Below are 18,058 nucleotides of genomic sequence, written 5' to 3'. Positions count from 1 at the left end.
ACTAAGGCTGTGGTTGTTAAATGAAGCGGTTTATTTCTGAGTGCCTTGCTCAGAGTTATGGACTAGTGTTCTTCCTTCCAGAATTCTCTGTAAGTCCTGGGATGGATCAGCTTATGCCTCAGCCAGAGCATTCTGGAATCCTGGTCTTGACCAAGGAATGGATCTGCCATAGACATTACACCCTTGTAGAGCTAGCCCAAGATACTGTGCTTCCTGAGGCAAAGGGCCGAGCCATACGACTGTGTAATCTGCAATGTTACAGCTTTGTGTCCTCATTAATTCACCGTCGGCCATATGAAGTTGCAGGCTAATACGGATTTTCACGTTCACAAATCCACATTAGAAATGCCACCGAAAAACCAATACGCTTTCCTAAATCGATAATACATTTCTATGCTCTTCTGAAAAAGCGTGCAAAAAGCAAACAACCGTGATGGACCAATCACTGAAAAGGGGTTGACTTAGGGGATCGGCCAATGCTAAAGCAAAAAAAAAAAAAAAAGTCCACACATATGGACGCTTGATAATCGGGTTTTCACAATAATCCGATCACAAAAGGCATGTATGGATCTTGAGGCCACCAACCGAATATGGAAAATGTGGATTTTGCAGTTAGGTGTGGATGGGCCCAAAGGTGCTTCTCTCCCCTCATTCCATGTACACAGAAGCACCTCACCCACTGGAGTGAAGCCAGTGTACTAGCTTTCTGGCAGGTGGGCTGCTGTCGCTTACTGGGAGGTTGGCGCAGTGTGAGCTGCTTCTGCATGTACAGAAGGTGACTAGACTGGGAGCTGAACCTTACTTCAATGTTATCGATGAAATAGGGTCCTCCACCACACCTGATGTAGAAGGCCAGATTAGGGGGCCAGGCAACAAAGGGAACGGGGGGGGGGACTCAGGAGGAAAAGCTGGGAGCTACTGCTGCTGCCTCCAGCATTTGTTCCTGAGGTAGTTGCCTTACACCACCTGATGGTAAGCCCAGGCCTATTCCGCTGTTTTGTTAGGGGTCCCAAAATGTCGTCTTAGTGAAGGCCCACTCTTTCATGCAGAAATATACTCCTTCGTGAAGAATAGTAAAATAGGACTCTGATTAGGATTAACCCAAATCACAGAGAAGTGTGCAAGTGTTTTGAGTTCACCAGTTCTGAGCTCTTTGCAAGAAGCATCCTTTCCCAAACAATGAGCATGTGCCTTTGTCAATCTGCAGTGAGGATTGCTCCGATTGTGTGTGTATGGACACCTGCCCACTAGCACTAAAATTTTGTTCTAATCAGTTTGTTAGGAGGGAAATTTTATTCAGATTCTTACATGTTTGAGGCTGAAGAAAGTGGATGACCCTTGGGGAAAAAAAGAGGGTTTGTGCCGAGTACAGATTGGGTGGGCAATTTAGGGGGAAAATGGTGCTGAGAAAGGCCACCTGCATGGATTGCTGCATGCACAGATGAGTGCATATTAGAAAATGTGACATCAAATGGCCTTTGGAACATATTGCTTCCTTCTGAATAGCCAAAAACATCTTTATATTTGCGTTATGTATCTTTTGGTTGTTAAGGACAATACATTATATTGAAGGGGGCAGGTTACAACTACCTTGCAGCAATTAAGGTAGTTCCTAAATATCATTTTGCAGTATCTTAATTCAAGCCAATGAAAAACATTTAGATTTTTTTTCCTGGGAACTAAGAGTGTGATGGTCAACACTCACATATTCTGCACATAGGGGAAGGGGGCTTTTCTTGTGTTCCTAAGCCTAGAAGTAGATTTTGAACCATGTTTCTTAAACTTGCTTAATACATTTCTGTTATCAACCAGAAGAAAACAAATGCTTAATACAAAGCTTTAGACTAGTCAAAACCCTCTTGACCAGGTTGAATTCGAGTTGTTACGTTCCTTAATTCCTCAGTATAAGAAACAAATCACCCTTGTCTGCCTAGCGCCATTCAAATGAATGGTGCACTTCTATAGCTATTTGGAAGACTTGTGCTACAGTCCTACAAACCAGTCTTCCCTAACCAGGTGTTCTCCAGATGTCGTTGGACTCCAAGTCCCATGGTGGCTTGGGCTGATGGGAATTGTAAAGCACCAGGTTGGGGAAGGTTGTTCTAACCCAGCCTTTCCCAACTAGTGGGCCATCAGATGTTGTTGGACCACAATTCCCATCTTTCCTGACCATTGACAATGCTGGCTGAGGCTGATGGGAGTTGTGGCCCAACAACATCTGGAGGCCCACTAGTTGGGAAAGGCTGTTCTAAGCTCTTCCTTGGGAATCAGACCCACTGAAGGCAAAGGAATGTACTGCATAGAATTGTGCTGTCGGTGCAGTGCTGTTGCCCTTCAAAAAGGAAGTCAATACATTTCAATGCCACTGTCAATCTTTTACTCGATACCTTTGCAGGGAATGGATTTCCACACAGGATGATGATTATTGGCTCAATCATTAGCTCTTTAATTCTATCATATTAGGATTATTCTTATTTTGACTATTAGGAATTAAAAAAAAAAATCCAGACCATTTGTATCTTAAACACAAAACATGTATTTAAGACCTGGCTTTATAATTCTTGTTTCTTCCTGCAGTGTTTCTTATGACATCAGATAATGGTTTAGAACTGACCTTAAAAAACAAAAATCCCTCCTTCGTAAACTCCAAATATTTAAGAGTAATATAAATTTTCAAATAAAGTTCTTATGTTCATTTATTGAGACAGTTACTTAAATTTTCTGCAGTAAATGGGACACATTCTTCAATTTCTACATTGCAAAATAGTGAAGATCAAGACTTCAAAATGAGTATCTTGCGAAAAAATGTAGCTGTGATTGACATTTCTTTCTGGTTTACAACTTCAGATCATTAGGGCGTTTAACAGCCATTTGAACCATTTTATGTACAAACTGAAGACAGCTTTAAAAAAAGTTATCCACTAGGCAGGAAATTTGTGGAAGACTGTTAAAAAAGCAATTTGGACATAACTGATAGTACTATGGGCTGCTAATATTTATAATCTCATGTAAAAGAGCAAGGAACTGGGTAATATATGCAGATTGCACTCAGTTGTTAAAAATGAATGAAGACAAACAAAAGATAAAGGTTTTAGCGGGATGTGTTAAATCCTAGATTGCTTAGTCTATATATATGTATGTATACTTACTCATAAGTAAGCCCCACAGGGTTGGATCCAAGCTAACAGTGCAATCCTAACCATGACTACTTAGAAGCAAGTCCTATTGAATTCAATGAAGCTTATTTCTAGGTAAGTTGCAGCCTTCAGTTAATCAATCTAACTTCGTCTGGATCCAATCCACTGTGTACAGTGGAGCTTTCTTCCATGAAAGTCTGCATATAGGATTGCAATTGTAGACAGAATAATCAAACGATAATTTAAATATAGTTGCAATATGTCAGACTGAATCCCAGTGAAACTTATAGAACGTATGCTTGTGTGTGTTGTGCTTCGATCTCTCTGTATGCATGGGGAAGGGGGTTACCAGATATAAATTTGACCCAGTAACTCATGCATTAAAAAAATCTGAATCTTAGAAGATTTTATCTTTATCAGAAGAATGAATAATTGTTTCCATAAGACTGGAGGCCATGGCTGTACAGACTATGATTTATTTCTTACAATGAAACATAAGGGGTTAATTTTAGTGTAAGAGATGCCACTGTGAGATTTCCTACGAAGATTTATGAGGTGAGCAGTGTTTATTTTGTTCATTTCATAAGCAAGATTATGAAACAGCAACCTTTAAAGGTGAATTACAAAACTTTCAAAGAATGGAATTTTAAAACAACAGCAAAAATTTACAAAATGGCAGGATGGTTTCTGGGCGGGTAGTACTTGTAGTGGACATCTGGAATAAAGCAGAGTTGTGTGGGGCAGTTTTTTAAAAAAACCAAGTTCCTTGCAATTGTGTGTGCAGATAGTTTTCAAAAAGGTCCAGGCCCTCACAAAACAGAAACATTGCCTTCACCTCCACTATTCCAAGACGCTGAGGATGCCTGAAGTTCTCTCATTCATATTTGTTTATCTGTAACAAAGGAGTTAACGTAGGTGGGGTTTACAGAGGTTTAGATCTCGGGCACAATTTTGACATAAAAGAGAAAATGGCATTTGCACACAAAAGAAAACTATTCTTAAATCTGGCTAAAAGGTGCATGCATTTGTCCCTTAGATCGGGGATCACTGATATTGTGCCCACAGGTACCCTTGCACCCACAAAGGTCTCGCTGATGCCCACAGGCTCCCCTTCCCCACTGCTTCCCTGCTGAAATGAGGCATGAAAGAAGCATTCTCTTGCCACCAGTAGAATTAACTTATGGCGTGTGCTTGGTTGCAGTGTGTCTGTGGTGCCCACAAGTTTTTCCTGTTTGCAAATGTGCCCGCGGGCCCCCAAATGTTGGCAACTCCTGCCTTAGTAAGAGGTGCAAGGTGTGTCATTACCAAATTTTAGAACAGGGATGGGGAGCCTTTGGCCCTCTAGACTTTAGTTATTACTGTTGAATTACAATTCTCATCCCACATCATCGGTCAGGCAGGTTGAGGCTGATGGTGATTGGAGTCTGGCAACATCTGCAGGGCCACAGGTTCCCCATTCCTCTTCTAGAAGATTGTAAACAATCAATGTCTTTATTCCTTGAGTGATCTTGTAATACTGTTACGTCTGCTTTTTAAAATAATGAGCATTCATATATTGTATTGATGAGAATTGACAGAGGTAAAAGATTAGACAACCCTGCTGTTGGGGGCAGCTAGGATCATATCAAGAAAACGGAACATTTACACATATTTATTTATAAAAATATTTATATACTGCTATTCATAAAAAACCCTAAAGTGGTTTACAATATATATAAATACATAAAAACTATATACCTTTTATGTACACCGCCCAGAGAGCCTTCGGGCTTAGGGCGGTATATAAATTAAATAAAATAAATAAATAAATAAATAATTAAAATCAGAAATCATTAGCAAACTATTGCAGAATGATATCCTCTCAATTGCTTGCATAAGTCTGGTGACTAGAAAAGTTTTCAGCAGACAAGCTGGTTAAAATGGAACTTGTGACTTGCATAAAAATGGAAGCTGGTAAGATATTGGCCAAATCTCAAAACCAGGCCATTACGGATCACAATTTTTACAAGGGTACGTGCCACCTTTTGAAAAAAAAGGGGGGGTATATGAGTACTCCAGTGTTCAATTAGCACAGCAGGGGAGCATTCAGCCATCAGAGAATGAAAAAGAAATTTAAAAGTTCAAAACGAGGGAGGCAAAGTATAAACAAGAACCTTTCTTTCATTGCCTGTTATTACTATTCAGTATCTTTATCTTTACCTTTCAAACCAGGGAAGTGGAGAGGGCATCATAAAGAGATTAAAAAAGAAGCTTCAGTTTTGGCCAATTTGTGGGATTGCGCTCCACATGTTGCAAGCACTGTCAGTTGCAACAACACCTACATCTGCCTCTCTTCAAACGGCAGTCAAGCAGAATCCAACCAATGAGCATTCAGAAGAAGTTTTCTCAACAGAAAAATGATTGAGGATACATTCTATGCCCATTTACCAATGAGACTTGTGTCTGGGTAGATACGAGGTTTATTGTCAATTGCACACTGTCAGTTATACTTTTTGTGACATCTATGTCAGGTGATAGCTTCAAAGGGGCTCACTGTCAATGCCGATCTGCACATTGGTAGTAACAAGTTGTTATCAGATGCCATGCTGACATCAGGTGGTTGAGAAGTGGCCGTTGTTGCCCACCTGTCAAAGTGACCTTGGGAAGGTGGGGATCCAGGCCATGCCTTAAAATATTTTCTACTCCTGCTCTAACTGCTACAGCAAAGTGTGTTGAAGTATATATTGTCTACTGGGGCTGCATATACTACTGCAGGTAGACTGTAAATTATGGATTTTGGAGTGAGAGGCATAAAATTGCCTCATTTCAGAGTTTTTTGGGAGGGAGGGGCTGCTACATGTGCAACAAATTGTAGCTTTTAAATGTGTCAAGAAAGCTGCGTAACAATTTTTTATATTTGTGTGAATGAGCCAGTTAGCAAATGAGGCCCAAGCATATTTAGGCATCGTATGATAAGCTTTTAGTGTGATGTGTGTATTTCTGGGTCTCAGTCTAGCTTTATGCTTTGTGAGTTTGTGACAGAGACTGAGCATTCCTTGCCTGCTTATGGGAGGTAAATGCATTGATTACAGGGTGTACATGCTGGAACTGCTTGCCGGCACTGGATATTGAAACTCAACCTGCGTTAAATAACAAGGGCACAGTAACTTCATCCTCCTCCCATGTCTGTTGATGTACTAAGTGCAACAATATTTCAAGTCAACACCCAGCTAAGGGAAGGTCAGCTATTTTTGGCTGGCCACGCCTAGTTAAGGGAAAGACTTTCAAGTTATTCCATGGCGTGTCCTGAAATAGAAGTCCTGGCCATTCGTTAGGTTGCACTTTCATGGAGCCCTACTCAAACCACAGCACAAGTGGAAAATCCATTGAGAAAGATAAAAAAAAACCCCATCTTCTTTCAAAGCTATCATTTTCTCTTCAGAACTTCCAGTCTAGCAGTTTAATCACTGACAAACTTTTTTTGAGGGAAGATTTTTGCTTTCCTCTAAACATATATTATAAATATAACTTAGAAAAACAAAACTAATTAGCAATGAAATTGAGAGTTGGCATCTTTTTTGGAGGCTTATTTGGAGCTCTAGGAATTTTGTTCTTTTTGGTTGCCTTTGGAACGGACTATTGGCTTCTTGCTACAGAAGTTGGAAGGTGTTCAGAAGGTCTGAATGACACCAGGGTTAGTATATATTTTTATTCTGCGAATGGCATCTTGCAGTAGTATCGCAAAGGTGTTTATTTCTTTCTCACCAGAAAAAGCTCTCAGAAATGAGAAGCATTCTGTATAGGTTAATGTGAACCTCAGTCGAAAACCCATTAATATCCAGGAGATAATTTTCTGTGATTCTGATATTGGTCAGGTATGTTCTGAACTAGCAGAGATATTGAGAAGTTGTTGCGTATCCTACATAATTATAGAGGTTTCTTCAAAAATCTGTATTAAAATGTTTTATTTGTTTGTTGCCTATACATGTATATATTCACAGAACAGGGAGCAGAACTTTTGTTCTTATAGGTGAATGGCAATTTGCATGTTTCGTTTCTACAGGAAGAGAAAATTACTTTCCACCATGAGGGTTTCTTCTGGAGATGCTGGTTTGATGGGAATGTAGAACAGAATGCTAACAGCATGTCGAGGTTTTGGTACAGTACGTATCCTAATTTTTACACTATAATTTTACTTAGAATGGGTGCTTTTCTTTAAGGTATGTATACAGTTTCCAAAGGAAAGCTATCTGTATAATGTTCCACTTCTTGAAGTGGTTGTTATCCTAGATGTTCACTCACACATTAGGAGATACAAGAATATGTTAATTTACAATGATCCACAGAGGAATCCCTTTTGTGCTATTCTGCAAATGCTTGCCCAAGAGCTTGCCAAATGCATTCTGCAAATGTGTGAATAAGAATTTGTGCAAGAATTCACACTGTTTATTTATTTATTTATGAGATTTGTTAGACGCCCATCTGGCAGAGGTTAATCTGCCACTCTAGGCGACTTACAACCAAACACAAGTACATTCCATATAGACATAATCAAAATCCTAAAAATTAGAAATTAAAAATTAAAACTTAAACATTTAAACCCCCAAGATCTGCAATCTGCCAGCCTAAATTTGAATTTAAACCCCCCAAGAACTGCAATCTGCAAGACTCTATTATAGTAGTCATCAATGGCCATGCTGGCTGGGACTAATGGGAGTTGTAGTCCAAAATATCTGGAGGGCACCAGATGTTTGGATGCCTCTGCCTGTGCAAGAAGTTTCACAAGCTCTCGAACAAGCAGAAGAACATATTTGGATTTAGATTCAATTTTTTCATGCACCACTCTAGCACAAAGTGTCTTTGATTTATATTGTAAACCTGCAGGTGGACATGATCTTCCTTTTAATTTGTAGAGCACCTACTTTTCCTGGAAGCTTTAAACATAATAAATCATAATGGAAAACAGGTAGTATACAGAACATCACAGATTAAATGATGGCATGTTGGTTGCTTGCAGTGCTTAGGAAGTTCAAGTGTGGTAGTTAGGCACTTCTAGAAATGAGTAAAAGTTATTGAACAATTATTGTTAATTATTTTATGAAAATATGCATGTCCTTTCTTTCCATGAAATGCACAAGAATGTTTGCAATAACATAATTTAAAACCATATAATCAGTAACAACAGTAGCAACATTTTAGCCAAAAAACAAAAGAAATGCACAGCGACACAACCACTTAGTGCAGGGGTAGCCAACATAAAATAATAAAATGTGACTATTTTTAAATGTTTTCAGATGTTTATAAAATGTATTATTTGTATTTTTAAAGTATTTTATATTGTTTTGCAATGTTATTGTTTGCCACACTGGGTTCATTTGGGAAGAAGAGCATGATAGAAATTTAATAAATAATTACATAAATAAATTATTAACATTGTGCCCTCTGGATTTTGTGGGCTACAGCTCCCATTATTTCTGACCATTGGCTATGCTAGCTGGGGCTGATGAGAGTTTCAACTGAAAATATATGAATAGCACCATGTCGGTTTACCCTATGTAAGTACTTTGGTACATAAAGGTTTGTCCTTGTTCCCTGTTGCTCTCCTCTTCTCAGACTGATGCACATAGAAAGGTAGTAGCGATAGTAATGACATAGCATGCCAAGAGTTGTAGGCTTAGCTGAAGGAGGAAGAGGAGATGAATAACTGAATTGGAGAAGTGTGGACTACAAAAGAGTTGGGAGAAGAAATAGTGGCTAGACCTGGGGTAGAAGAATTGCAGTGAGAGAATGGGATGAAGGAAATGTCTCTCTTATGCTCTTCATAAGAATATTTTAGTATGTGGATCTTCTGAACTTTGGACATTTTATGAATTAAAAAAGATCAGTGAATTTTTTTTTGGGTGGGGGAGAACCTCCATATAATGTGCTTAATTTTCTTTTTGTCTTAAAGAAAATATATCTGTTGAATGAATCAACTAGTGTCCCAAAACTCTAGATGGGAGGGACCTCTGGTCCTCCTGTCTCTCTGAATCCCAAACATGTCTACTCAAAAGTAAGCCCAACTGTAGTCAGTGGAACTTACTCCCGATTCCCAGGTAAAGGTGTAGAGGGCTACAGCCCAAACTTTCCCTGCTCCATATATTAACACTTGCTACAGATCAGGAATAGCCATTGCCCATTTGACAACAGTATCACTGCCTGATACTTGGATAGTGCGCAGGCAGGGCAGGGTGACACCATGACACTGCCCCAATATGCAGCCCATTCCTGCTACTAAATTAACTGCCACCATATTTTTGCACATTTGCTTCAGCACTCTTTAAGTATCCCTAAATTGTGAAGCTGAAAGCTTCATGTTCTGTAGAGCTTCCAAACACCATGTTAAAATTAGAAAAATCCCTCTTCTGCCCCCCCCAATGCAGAATTTTGGAGATGAAACCTATGGGAAGTCCAGTCCATCACTTTTATAAAGCCTGCTTAGATGTAGGCATTCTCTACGTTTATTTATTTATATCATTTATTGCAATAATTTGTATAGCATTACTTTCAAGAAATATCAAGTCTGTTTACAGAACAGTAAAACAAACAGAATATAACAAAATATAACAACAAAAACCTTATCAATAAAACAGCAATATAACAGTATCAGTTACAGTACCAGAATGTCAGGAACCAATGTTAACGATTGGGCATATTTTTAATGATCAGGAGAAGTATCCAACAGCCAGTGGCTGCCTGATCCCCGGGGGGAGATCATTTCACAAGGTACCAGTCACCATGGAGAAATACCTTCTCTGTATCACTGTAAAATGGCCATCCGCATTCAGTGGTATGGTTAACAAGGCAACCTCTGCAGTAAATACAAGATTTTTTATTTATTTATTTTATTAAGCTTATATACCGCCCGACTAGCAACAGCTCTCTGGGCGGTGAACATTAAAAATACAATAAAAATAACACAATACAGTATATCACAATACAAAACTGTACAAAAAACTGTACAGTCTAAAATCAAAATATAATAATTTAGAATTAACAGGAATTAAAATGCCTCAGAGAAGAGAAAGGTTTTAACCTGGCGCCGAAAAGATGATAGTGTCGGCGCCAGGCGCACCTCCTCGGGGGGACCATTCCATAGTTTGGGGGCCACCACTGAGAAGGCCCTAGATCTTGTCACCACTCTCCGGGCTTCCCTATGAGTCGGAACCCGGAGGAGGGCCTTCGTAGTAGACCGTAGTGTACGGGCCGGTTCATATCAGGAGAGGTGTTCCGACAGATATCGTGGTCCCGCGCCGTATAAGGCTTTATAGGTAAGTACCAACACTTTGAATCTGGCCCGGAAGCATATTGGAAGCCAGTGCAAACGGGCTAGCACAGGTGTTATATGCTCAGACCGCTTAGTTCTTGTTAGCAGTCTGGCCACCACATTTTGCACTAGCTGTAGCTTCCGAATCGTCTTCAAAGGTAGCCCTACGTAAAGCGCATTGCAGTAGTCCAGACGCGAGGTTACCATAGCATGTACCACTGATGTGAGGTCCTCCTTACTCAGATAGGGACGTAGCTGGGCTACCAACCGAAGCTGGTAGAACGCATTCCGGGCCACCGAGGCTACATGAGCCTCAAGTGTGAGGGAAGAGTCTAAGATGACTCCCAGACTATGCACCTGTTCCTTTAGGGGGAGTGTAACCCCATCCAGGACAGGGTATATATCCACCATCCGATCAGAGAAACCATCCACCAACAGCATCTCAGTCTTGTCAGGATTGAGTCTCAGTTTGTTAGTTCTCATCCAGTCCATTGTCGCAGCCAGGCAACGGTTCAGCACGTCAACTGCCTCACCTGAAGAAGATGTAAAGGAGAAGTAGAGCTGTGTGTCATCAGCATACTGATGACAACGCACTCCAAAACTCCTGATGACCGCCCCCAGCGGCTTCATATAAATGTTAAAAAGCATGGGAGACAGAACCGAACCCTGCGGGACCCCACATTGGAGAACCCACGGTGTCGAGCAATGTTCCCCAAGCACTATCTTCTGGAGGCGACCCGCTAAGTAGGAGCAGAACCACTGCCAAGCAGTGCCTCCAACTCCCAACTCCGCAAGCCTCTCCAGAAGGATACCATGGTCGATGGTATCAAAAGCTGCTGAGAGGTCAAGGAGAATCAACAGAGTTACACTCCCTCTGTCTCTCTCCCGACATAGGTCATCAAACAGGGCGACCAAGGCAGTCTCAGTGCCAAAACCAGGCATGAACCCCGATTGAAATGGATCTAGATAATCGGTTTCATCCAATAGCGCCTGGAGATGGTCAGCAACCACACGTTCCAGGATCTTGCCCAGGAATGGAACATTGGCTACTGGTCTGTAGCTGCTGAAATCTTCTGGGTTCAAGGAAGGTTTTTTCAGGAGTGGTCTCACTGCCGCCTCTTTCAGACAGCCAGGGACCACTCCCTCTCGTAAAGAGGCATTAATCACTTCCTTGGCCCAGCCAACTGTTCCTTCCTTGCTAGTTTTAATTAGCCAAGAGGGGCAAGGATCCGGTACCGAAGTGGTCGCACGAACCTGTCCAAGCACCTTGTCCACGTCCTCGAACTGAACCAACTGAAACTCATCCAACAAAACATGACAAGACTGTGCTCCGGACACCTCAGTAGGATTAACTGCTATTAAATAGGAGTCTAAGTCCCGGCGAATGCATGAGATCTTATGTTGGAAGTGTTCAGCAAATTTATTACATCGAGCTACCGATGTATCTGCCGTATCTTGTAGGCCTGGATGGAGTAGGCCACGAACCACTTTAAAAAGCTCCCGTGGGCGTGAGAGAAATGACTGAATAGTGGCGGCGAAATGTTGGTTTTTTGCCGCCCTCACCGCTCCTACACAGAGCTTAGTAGAAGCACGAACCAGCTCATAATTGCATTCGTTGGGAGTTCGTCTCCATCTCCGCTCAAGCCGCCTCCTGTCTTGTTTCATCGCTCTCAGCTCCGGAGTATACCAAGGAGCTGTATGAGCTCTACATAGGAGAGGCCGCATAGGAGCGATCGTGTCAACAGCCCGGGTCATCTCTGTATTCCACAGATCGGCCAGGGCTTCGACAGGAGCGCCAGTCTTATCAGCCGGAAAAACCCCCAGAGCCTTTTGAAAACCTTCAGAATTCATTAGTCTCCGGGGGCGGACCAATTTAATAGGTCCCCCACCCTTGCAGAGGGAAAAGGCTACTGAAAGTCTAAACTTCAGCAAGCAATGATCTGTCCATGACAACGGGAGAGATGTAAAACTCCCCACATCCAGATCACTATCCCCATGTCTGGTAGCAAAGACCAGGTCAAGAGTATGCCCCGATGTATGTGTTGGGACACTAACATATTGAGACAGCCCCATGGTTGTCATGGCGGCCATGAAGTCCTGAGCTGCCCCAGACAAAGTAGCCTTAGCATGAATGTTGAGATCTCCCAGTACTAATAGTCTGGAGGATCTCAACAGTACCTCCGAGACCACTTCCGTCAGCTCAGTTAGGGAAGCCATTGGGCAGCAAGGTGGGCGGTACACCAAAAGGATTCCCAGTCTGTCCCTCTGGCCCAGCACAAGGTGCAAACACTCCAGACCAGTGATTGCATGGACATGGTGCTTGGTGAGTGAGATGGAACTCTTATAGACCACAGCAACCCCACCTCCCCGACCCTCAGATCTACCATGATGCTGAACCAGATACCCCGGTGGGCAGAGCTGGGAGAGACTAACTCCTCCCTGTTCGCCCACCCAGGTCTCGGTTATACATGCCAGATCGGCCACCTCGTCCACAATCAAATCATGGACGAGGGAGGTTTTATTATGTACCGATCTGGCATTAAAGAGCAGCAACTGGAGATCTGAGAGTTGGCTGATAGGACAACCAACAACCCTGCGGGTATGAGAAGGACCAGAACGCGGCACAGCCACTACATGTCTGGGCCGCGTTCTCCTTACCTGGCACGTCCCTCTCATATCACCATACCTCCCTCTACCCGTCACTACGGCAATTGGGGCCCCCTCAGGTCTCCCCTCTTGATGATAAAATCTCTTCCCAAGGCACATGATAAACTATAAATACAAAAAACTCATATACATAAAAATACACATTCACTCACAACATACACTCATATAACACCCATTCATCCACTTCAAACCCACACAGAAGACACAGTCCCGTATTCTGTGCGCCCAAACGCCAGCTCTAAGACCGTTCTTCCCACGTAAAACGCCACCTGGGGCCTGGTCCTGCAAGGTGCCCACGTGCAGAGCAGGAGCCCAAGAAGGAGAGAGCAGAGACGCCAGCCGAGCAGAGACGCCAGCCGAGCAGAGACGCCAGCCAAGCAGCAGCAAAGCAGGCAGATGGCTCTCCCTCCCTGGCCGGTGATGGTCCTCTTCCCTTGCAGGTACTGGATCTCCCAAGCCCCCTCAGCCAGCCGGCTTATATATCCCCTCCAGAGAAGGGACAGGTGGAACAGTATCAGGCACAGCTGGCTGAATACCTGGGGCCTGGTCCTGCAAGGTGCCCACGTGCAGAGCAGGAGCCCAAGAAGGAGAGAGCAGAGATGTTGGCCAAGCAGCAGCAGCAGCAAAGCAGGCAGATGGCTCTCCCTCCCTGGGCGGTGATGGTCCTCTTCCCTTGCAGGCACTGGATCTTTATTTATTTTTAAAAAATGTTGAATTGATATCTTACTCTTCCTCCCAAAGGAGCTCAGGGCAGCAAACAAACAAGCAATAAAACAATCAAAACATCTAAAACAACTCCAGTGCAGATGCAGACTGCAAAAGATCTCTACTTAAAAGGCTTGTTGAAAAAGGAAGGTCTCAAGCAGGTGTTGAAAAGACAACAGAGATGGCACCTGTCCAATATTTAATGGGAATGAATTCCAAAGTAGTTTAATGTGCATTGTTGTTTTTCAGCAAACCAGTCACCTACTAAAAACTGCACCCATGCCTATCTTTCTCCATTTCCTCTCTTCAGAGATGAGCACAATTCAACTGCCTATCACTCGGCGATTAGTAAGTATTTTCTTGTTTGCTAGTGTATAGGAATGGAAAGATCTGTCAGTTTCAGTTCTCTCAGTTTCTCATTTTTCCAGTCATAAATTCAGTTGTCCACATTTCTGCAGCAATTCTTTGAAAAAAGAATTCTCCTGAAAATTCTCCAGCATTTTAGTGCAAATATCGCCTCCTGAACACATTTTTGTAGGCATTTGACTAGTGTACACATTTATGCAAGCAATTTCTTGCCATATAACACATTTTGTATGCTATTTTCACTGATATATTAATTTTTGTTCACACTTTCCCCTTAATATATATATATTTTATAAAAATTGGTTGTGGCAAACTGCATTGCAAAATCCAAATAAGTGTGAATTTCAAAGGATGTCTGTGTTCTGGTTCTTATATTGTTTCTGAAAGTGCACAGTTGAATGATTTAGCTTGAAATGCGAGCTGAGCTGAATTTCTCCTCCATCCCTGCCGGAGTGTCAATAGCACTATCACTCTCCTGCCTTGCTTACAAGCTTATAACCTGGCTGGCTGCTATTGGAAACAGAATCCTAGACTAGATGGACCATGATGTGATCTATCAGTGCCTGTGGTTTTGCAGCAAAGCAATTTGTGATACTTAAAGCACAATGCTAGGCATGTTTATTCAGACGTTAGTCCCACTAATTTCAATTAGTCTTAGTCCTGAATAAGCATGCATAGGATTTTAAAATTTTATTTGTAGGAATACCAGTCAATATATAAAAATACCAGTTTGTACTACCAACGTTCATTCTATCATTAGACCAAGGATGGAGAATTTATGACCTTCCAGATGAAACATAGACTGAACATGTTGGCTGGGACTGATGGGTGGTGGAGTCCATAACATCTGGAGGGCCACAGGTTCCCCGTCTCTGAGACATCTGAGATTTGGCATTTAACACAATGGAGTTATGATTTACTACTAGATGTATATGTAACATAACGTAAGGATTGCCTTACTGGGTCAGCTAAAAAGTCCATTGGGCTGTATTCAGTTAAATCCTTGTGTTAGTGGAATGACTTCAACTAGTACAAGGGGATTTTCCCCCTCTTCCCCCTGCATGCGTCCCATGCTCTCCCCAGATCTGCTCTGGAGGGTTGGGTGAGCCTCCAGAGTAGGTTTCGGGGGTGCACAAGGGGAGGAGGGGGGGAATGTTGTTTTGCTCAAGAAAAATCCTTGTGCTGACAGAATGTTCGACTTAGTGTATGCTGAATGCAACCCATTATGTCCAGCCCTGCAAACAACTGTTGCAGCTTTCATATACTGAGGTCAGCCTGTTTTTAATCATGGTTTCAATGAGACTAGAAAAGAGTCCCAAGGCTATAACTTGTTCTGAACCAATACAGGATTCCTATTTCTAAAGTTTTGTTGTTGTTGTTTGCTTAAGGGCTGGCTTACATATTAGATTGGAACCAAAGGTGCCTCTCTGGACTGCTTCTATGCGTGGAACGGTCCCTTGAGATCCACCCACCCTCTTTGATCCAAACCAATAACAAGTGCACATCACCCTAATGCATGTGATGGCAATGAATGCATGTGGATCTACTGAGATTTATGTGTTTTGAGTTCTTTTTCATGGGAAAAGCTTTTTTAAAAAAATCTGTAAATTTACCTTTATTTTTACTATATTTTAATGGTTTTTACTGTACAAGGTTTTTTATTTGTTGTAAATGGTATTGATGCCTCTTTGTAATGAAATAGTGGTATACAAGTATATTAATTAATTAATTAATATGATCAGTTACTAGTAGGCTGGTACAGCACAGTGGGGAGGAGAGCCTGGCTGGGAGTCCAGAGTCTGTGAGTTCAAATCCCCACTCGTGTCTCTTGGGTGTCAAGGGTCAGCTAAAGATCACCCCCACCTGTGCAGCCGTGGGCAAGCGGCATAGTCCTAAGGAGCCCAGTTGCCTCCCAGCTGGCAGATGCGGACAAGGAAGGGGCTGGCTTGTGCAGCTGTGGCAGGCTGAGCAGGGAAGGAGTAGCTTCAGAGAGAGGCAATAGTAAACCCCCTCTGAATACTGCTTACCATGAAATCCCTATTCATAGGGTCACCGTAAGTCGGGATCAACTTGAAGGCAGTCCATTTCCATTTTTCATTTTTTTAAAATGAAAAAACGCAGAATGCAACTAAGCGCAACATGGTCTTAAAGGAATATAATGGCCATCATGTTTCCATACGTGGACAAAATCCTATTATTTCATATAATTCAATCAATATAATTTGCCATTACCATTTCATAAATAATAATTCAGAATAATCTCTTAAATATGTACATTGAAATGTATTGTATCTCATCTGCCATAAGTGTTTTTATTGCAATAGAATCATCCTACCTAGATCTTGTTCCCATTTTATCATGTAAGCTTTCATTTCATGTGATTTGATTTGGAATAAAAGACTATTTTATAAAATGTGTATTTATACATTGGTGCTATTACAAATTGACTTAAATCGCTTAAAAACTTTTCTATTTGAAAAAAATATATCAGAAAAAGTCTAGTTTGAATATATACACAATCCTGTTGTTTACAAAGGATATCTGTCTAGGTATATATTTCTCCAAACTTAAATCAGACTTTATTTGTGAGAAAATAATGGTGAATTGCAGATTGGGGATTTCCCAGAGCATAGTCTACCTCTGCATCTACATGAATTAAAATATAATTAAAATATAATTTAATTACCTTTAATTTTAAAAGATCATCACTAATGTGGTAAATGAAATTCAGCTGTTTGTCTGTTACTGCCCCAAGGTACTCTTTCTTGAGTATTTCTCTGTTCATTAACCCATTCTAAACAGGCCTGCTGATCTAACAGAAAATATTACAAGGGATTTGCTATTATTTTACACTTACTGACAGGCACTCTTGTGCTGCAACCTTATACCCACTTACCTAATTGGAATAAGTTCAACTGAACTCAGCGGGACTTACTTCTGAGTAACGTGTAGGATTGTGCTGTTCATGATATTTGGAAAGCAGTGTGACTCAGAAATGCCCACCTTTAATTTCTTCATCTGGGCCAATCACATTGCTAATTATGATGTTAAGATTTTCATTATGAAGAGCATTATGATCAAATAATATTCATAACTGAAATTGTTGTTTTCCACTGACAATTGAAAATATGGCGTTCTAACACTGAGATTTAACATCTAGCATAGGCACCACCATTTAGAGTAATTTCACAATAAAGAAGTAATGAAATAATTACTATAGAACAATTGATATATTAATGTTTTATCTTTGGAGGTTGGTGCTCTCCTTTAGTATCCCTTTATGTGTCCTCAGCTACCCATTTCCTAAGGTTATATACCTAATTTCTAATAGTAGAAGAATGTGGTAAGGGATTTGTTGCCCTTATTCACAATGTGTGCACACTGCAGATTATACATGTGCCGAGTGCATTGCATTTCTCAGTGTATTTGTCACTGGTAGATGCTCAGCATTCCATTTCTGTTTAACATATCTCCTGTTACACCCTTTAATTCTAGCCACAGTGATATTAGGCACATTTAAATGTCTTTTCACAACTGAGCATAAAAGAAGGGCTACAGGTTTTCTAGCCTGAGACACATGTTTACCGAGAGGTAAATCCCACTGAGTTCAAGACAGCTTACTCCTGAGTAAATCTAAGTAGGATTGCAGGCATTATCTGGTGTAATTAATCCCACATGCCTACCCAACTTTCATAAAGCAGAAACTTATCTATAGCTTTTTTTCCTACTTCCAAAGTTAGCAGATAATTCTTTTCAGGCTGAAACCACAGGCAACTGAACCTGACAGATCATAACTGAAATCAACATAAACATGATCATTCCACAGCTTATACTTTGTATTGTACTATGCGTTAATGTGAAACATTTCCAATTCTGTATTTGCAAACAGGTATTTGTA

The 18,058-nt window shown here is 41.3% G+C and overlaps 1 protein-coding gene across 2 annotated transcripts in view; it reads left to right on the top strand.

Annotated features, from left to right (window-relative positions):
- Positions 1-6,430: 6,430 nt before the first annotated feature.
- TMEM182 (transmembrane protein 182) overlaps positions 6,431-18,058 on the top strand; it is a 30,219-nt gene continuing 18,591 nt past the window's right edge. For both annotated transcript variants that reach the window (XM_061626795.1, XM_061626794.1), the window contains exons 1-3: positions 6,431-6,810; positions 7,180-7,279; positions 14,044-14,142. In XM_061626795.1, the coding sequence (XP_061482779.1) occupies positions 6,670-6,810; positions 7,180-7,279; positions 14,044-14,142 (340 nt within the window). In that variant the 5' untranslated portion in view covers positions 6,431-6,669. The remainder of the gene's footprint in view (positions 6,811-7,179; positions 7,280-14,043; positions 14,143-18,058) is intronic.

This window comes from Rhineura floridana, chromosome 5, assembly GCF_030035675.1.
Source record: "Rhineura floridana isolate rRhiFlo1 chromosome 5, rRhiFlo1.hap2, whole genome shotgun sequence".
Taxonomy (NCBI): Eukaryota; Metazoa; Chordata; class Lepidosauria; order Squamata; family Rhineuridae; genus Rhineura; species Rhineura floridana.
Note: the sequence above shows the minus strand (reverse complement) of the source record. Positions and strands in the feature narration are given on the sequence as shown.